At 47.3% G+C, this 5,696-nt stretch overlaps 1 protein-coding gene across 1 annotated transcript in view; it reads left to right on the forward strand.

Annotated features, from left to right (window-relative positions):
• Window positions 1-4,931: 4,931 nt before the first annotated feature.
• The window catches only part of EXTL3 (exostosin-like glycosyltransferase 3), a 31,495-nt gene continuing 30,730 nt past the window's right edge, over window positions 4,932-5,696 (forward strand). Inside the window, exon 1 of the mRNA XM_010146079.1 lies at window positions 4,932-5,692. Within this exon, the coding sequence (XP_010144381.1) occupies window positions 4,932-5,692 (761 nt within the window). The remainder of the gene's footprint in view (window positions 5,693-5,696) is intronic.

A 5,696-nucleotide genomic window follows, 5' to 3' on the forward strand; every position in this document is an offset into this window, starting at 1 on the left:
GGTGCATGATATCCCCTAACACCATTCAGCCGCTGCCTTCCTCAGCACACATGATGTACTGACTTTGCTGAAGCAAAGCACGTGAAGGAGCTCTCTTGGGGTGTCTGTCCAGGACCCCGTTACCTGGCACGTGCCCAGTGGTGGGTGAGAGCATGGCTGGAAGCACCCTAACACCATTCAGCCGCTGCCTTCCTCAGCACACATGATGTACTGACTTTGCTGAAGCAAAGCACGTGAAGGAGCTCTCTTGGGGTGTCTGTCCAGGACCCCGTTACCTGGCACGTGCCCAGTGGTGGGTGAGAGCATGGCTGGAAGCAGGTTTGCTTCGCGTGGAGCTGCAAATGTGCTGAATGTTGCTTGGTTGAGATAAAAGCCCCGTAAAGCCGGGGATGTGGTTTATCCCCTGAATTTACAGCTGACGAGGCCTTTTACCGGCTGCGCGTGTAGCAGCGTTGATCTTAGCCCAGGAGAGTTTCTCTGTACCTGTGAGCTCTCGGGATGGTACAAATCCCTCGTGACGATCCCTAAGGCTGTAGCATGCAAAGCAATTCAGAGTGAGTTTTCCATCTGTTCCTTTTAAAGATCTGCTCTCAAACGTACCTTAAAGCACCCAGCTATTAGATTTATTCTCCTTGTTCATCTGCTCCCGTTCCCAAAGCGATCAGCGATTTGGGGTGTAATCCTTCCCCGTGAGAGCATCAGAAAGTAGCACGTTGTCGTTGCTGAAGGGCTGGTTTGTGTTCATTTCTTTTCCATTTCACCAGAAACCCTGTTCTAAAAGGAGGTAGAATATGCTCTTTTTTCTTTGTTTAGCAGAATTTTTTGCATCTCCTTTAAAAAAAAAAAAAGGTGATTTTTTTTTTCTTTGATCTATTTTTAATGCAGGTGAAAAAGTGACTTCTTTAATAGAAACCTGGACGCATAAAGCAGAGGAGCCACTGACACACACTCTCTGACATCCTTAGCTGCTCATCAGGAGTGACAAAGGTGGGTACGGTGCTTCACTCTCCGTGGGGAGGGCCAGCCCAGCAGCAGGTTTGTGGAGGTAACCTAGCAGCAACAACACTGCAGACCCACCACTTGATGAGGAAAGAGAACGAGGATGAGTGTGGGTGCGAACAGACAGAGTTTGGGAGCTCTAATTTAGCAGATGCAGGATCCCTATGGATTTTCCTCCTGGAAAGTTCAGTGCAGTCTCTGTCACTGTGTTCTGCCTAATGGTTATTTATTGCTGTGCTAAGCTCTGGAGGACCTTAAATTTAAAGTTTCCAGACTGTGTTCACAAATATGCTGAGAAAGGAACAATGTTTCCCTAACTGCATTGGGAGATAGACAAAAGGAGGTGTAGGCAGGGAGGAATAGGTGTGCTCAGGTGTTTGTAGGACCTTGGTGACTGAACCTTTGCAGAGTAATGACTCCATGAGCACCCAAAGATCCAAACAGCCTGGCCCTTTCTATTAGAAACACAGAATGAGAGAGAATCTCAGGTATTCCCATCACTTCACCGGCATGAGGAATGGCTGTTGAGGAGTGGAGGAACACTGGGAACGCAACTCCAGATTTGAACCAACATGTGACAACGTGCCTGAGCAGCAATTTCATCTCGCAGCCCTATGCCATGGGAGAAGGAATTGCAGAAGTCGGTCAAGTTGGCATTTGGGAAGAGGCTCTGGTAATTATTGAGCTTCTGATTTCCCAAGAGCTTCTCCTGCCTCTGCTTTTCGTGTGCGTGTAATTAGGTCTACCAGGCAGCAACATTATGTTATAATGTCAACAAGAGTTTCTCAGAGTGGGACTCAATCAGTCGAAAGGACTAAATAGTACTTGGGAGTGAGAGGAATGGCTTGGCTGGAGAACCCAGCAACTAACCCGTTTCTTCTCCTCCCAGCCTTCCTCCCAACCTTCCTTTGGGGAACTCTGGAAATCAGCAGCCTTTTTCCCCGGAGCTGCTTATTGCTCTCAAGTACAACACTGAAGTCTCTCTGGATAAAACCACAGTTTGGGTTTTTACTTTGCCCTTTTTTTTTTTTTAAGCCCTAATAACAATGTGTTACAACGTCAGGCTCTATCAAGTTGATGAGGAATAAAGTCTTAGTAATGAAGAAGAGTCTGAGAGTGTGTCTGAAGTGCTTGCTTTATTGCCAGCACATATTTCATACTGACAGCCAATACTTTTAACTGATCCCAAGCCACGTGTGTTGCATTTTAAATCCCTCCCCAGCCTGCTCTGGTCTTTCCCGTGTGGTCGTTTTCGAGCTAATGGCATAGTCAGTTCATCAGCTTCAGATTTCTGAGCATACAGAGTTTTTTAGTTCACAGCCCACGTTTTCAAGTCAGGAGAATAAAGTTTGTTCTGTGTCAACTGACTGGAAGGACCAGAGGAGCCACTGGAAGGATTAGGTGGCAGAGCAGCTGCAGAGGATCATGTGTGGGGCCATGGATTTAGCTTTTCAAGGACCCCAGTTGCCATTTTAGGGAGTCCAGTTTTGCCATTTTGTTACTGTATAAGGCCTGTACATAGGCAAAGCAACTGTGAAGGAACAAGGTTTAGATGCTGTCTCAGCTGATAACCTTTGGGACTGCCTGGGTAGAAAGTGGGGTGAGAAGGTAGAAAACCAGACTTTAAAAGCTCTTTTAGTTGTTACTACCTTCAGCTGCCTGGTTTGAACATGCTAAAGCCCTTCCGTCATGTAGCAGCAGTCCCAGAGGCACGATGTGGGTGTGCTGCTATTGCCAGGGCTCCCTGTGCCTGACGGACAGCCCCGGCCAGGAGCGCTGGGCATTTATGCTCATCACCATCTCTCTCTCCCAGCCTGAGTAAATACATGTTGGTGTACAGAGAATGGCATTAAAATGTCCTGCCCGCGGAGCCGAAGCCTCCCCCATCTGCCCACAACAACTGTGTTGCCAAGCTCCCCGAGAGCTGATTTAGTCTTTTCCTGACTTTTCAGCCCTTTTATCCTTCCAGCTTTCTAAGATTTACACCAGTGCCATTTGCTGAACGTTATGAATTTAAAATCTGCCTTAATTTGAGGTGTCTGTACTGTTGCACAACTCAGTTGTGGGTCAGGTTGGGGGGGGATTCCCATTTGATTGTGGGGTGTTAATTTGCTGTCGGCAAATGGCCTAGGAACTGTGCTTTATTACTCCCCTTGTTTCCCCTTTCATGATGATTTTTCCTGGTTAAAATAATTTATTTTTTCTGACACGTGCTGGAAATGATTCCTGTCTTCTCTCTGCTCCTTTCAGGTGAACTTCTGTTTTGCTTTGGCCCATTTCCAGCACTCTGTTTCAGCTGAGATTTGCTTCCTCACCTTCTTTCTGCTAATTCCTGAGGAACAGATGAGGAGTCTTAAATAGATTTAGTGAATAATGACCGTCACCAGTGTAAGATGACTTTCCTCTAATTAAAAATTGAAGCGGAAATGAATAAGCTGCTTTTGAGGCTGTGCAAGAGTCGACGCTAAGCCCAGCACTACATTAATCAATGATGTGGGAAGTCCAGTGTATGAGAGAATATCCCAGAAACCTCAGTACCTCGGAGAACGCTAATAAAAGGGAAGGGAGAGTTTCTAGTGGCAGCATGTGGCCTAGATTTAGATCAGATGGCGTAGACCAAAGTCTCAGAGCTGAATTTGCCATGTCCTTGATTTTTAGGCCCATCCTAGGCCGGCGTTTGGTGCCACAGCAGAATTTTCCAAGCACAAAGGATTATCTGAGCAAGCTGCTACTGCCTGGGTGGTGTGGTGCCGGAGCATCCTGTCTGCAGCCTCTTTGCTTTGATGTACAAAAGTGTAGACTTTTCCGGTTTGGACCAGAAATTCCCTCTTGTATTCTCTCTGTGCAGAAGGAATCGTAACCAACATGAGCATGTTCCCTTTAAACTTTCTCTTGCAATGAATCAAAATTTTCCAGCAGGAAATGAAAGCAAAACACTTCATCTAAAAATTCCTCATCAGCTCTAGTCACTAGAGCAGAACAATAGTGATTACACTCAGTTACGCGGTACAAATTGACAACGCCGCTGTGTTCCAGGAGCACAACATGCCATTAAAAGGCGGGTGGAGAGAGCAGGTGTACATTCATATCTCCGTTTTGTACAGGAGGAGATGGAGGCTTGCAGATGCTGAGCAGCTTCTGCAAAGTTACGTAGCAAGACAGTGGCAGAGGCAGGAATAGGAAACCGGAGCCAGGCATAGTGATTTTTCTGGCCTGGCCACTGAAGCGTGTGACCCTAACGAAAAGCAGAGTGCCTGCAGAAAGCCATGTGTCCTCATCTAATGAATCCCATCCCTTCCTCCGGTTCATGGGTATTAACCCTGAAGGTGTCAGTTGCGTACAAAGCTTGCTCCTTTGCAGAAAGGACAGTTGCTTCTCAAAACTAACCATGTCTTAGATCACTAAAAGGTCATTTTATTTGCTTTGTCTCAATCTATGGTTGTTCTTTTGTAGGAATGGCAGAGCATCAGCCGTGCAGCAGCGATGAGAGAGCCTGACGTTCGGATGAGTCTCTCCTGGCTCCTTCTCCACAATGGCTGGTGCCTCTGCATATTCATCGGATGGTAATGCAGGATGTTGAGAGCAGCAGTGGTAGAGTTTGACTTGATCCCATTGTGTTTTCCTTCTGCCAGTTGAGACTTTGAATCACCATGACAACGCTGTGACACTTCCAGCAAAGGTTGCTGCAAACCAAGGGTGGGCTGGGGGTGGGTGAGAAGGTCAATGGTTGAGTCTAACGGGGTCAAAAGTTGCACCTGCAGGAAAGCGACTGTAGAAGAGCCATCAGCACGACAAGAAGATGAAATTCCCCTTCTATTGGCTTCTTGTTAAGCAGGCACAATAACATTTTTTTTTGAGAGACTCGCTATAAAAACTCTTTTGGTTATGGCTACTGATCCAACGTGATTGGGCGTGCAGCGACTTTTGAACTCATGACCGGATATACGATGTTGCGGAATGGGGGAGTGGGGAACGGAGGCCAGCCGTGTATGTTGAGATGGTCCAGTCGGACCCGGCTCTCCTGTCTTAGTTTCACGCTCTTCATTATCCTCGTCTTCTTTCCCCTCATTGGCCACTACTACCTAACCACCATCGATGATGCGGATGATGCCGGCAAGCGCATCTTTGGCCCTCGGACTGGCAATGAGCTGTGTGAGGTAAAGCACGTGCAAGACCTGTGCCGCATCCGCGAGTCGGTCAGTGAGGAGCTGCTCCAGCTGGAGGCCAAGCGGCAGGAGCTCAACAGTGAGATTGCCAAGCTCAACCTGAAGATCGAGGCCTGCAAAAAGAGCATTGAAAATGCCAAGCAGGACCTGCTGCAGTTGAAGAACGTCATCAGCCAGACTGAGCATTCCTACAAAGAGCTGATGGCTCAGAACCAGCCCAAGCTCTCCTTGCCTATCCGGCTGCTGCCAGACAAAGATGATGCGACCTTCCCCCTGCCAAAATCCAACCGGAACTGCAGACTACACAACTGCTTTGACTACTCGCGCTGCCCATTGACATCAGGCTTTCCAGTCTATGTCTACAACAGTGACGATTACCCTTTTGGTAGCTCCTTAGACCCTTTAATTAAACAAGCCTTCGAGGCGACTGTCAGAACTAATGTTTATGTTACTGAAAATGCAAATATTGCTTGTGTGTATATAATTTTAGTGGGGGAAATGCAAGAGCCCGTCATGCCAAAACCTGCTGAA

The sequence above is a fragment of the Buceros rhinoceros genome, unplaced genomic scaffold (assembly GCF_000710305.1).
Source record: "Buceros rhinoceros silvestris isolate BGI_N320 unplaced genomic scaffold, ASM71030v1 scaffold3522, whole genome shotgun sequence".
Classification (NCBI taxonomy): Eukaryota; Metazoa; Chordata; class Aves; order Bucerotiformes; family Bucerotidae; genus Buceros; species Buceros rhinoceros.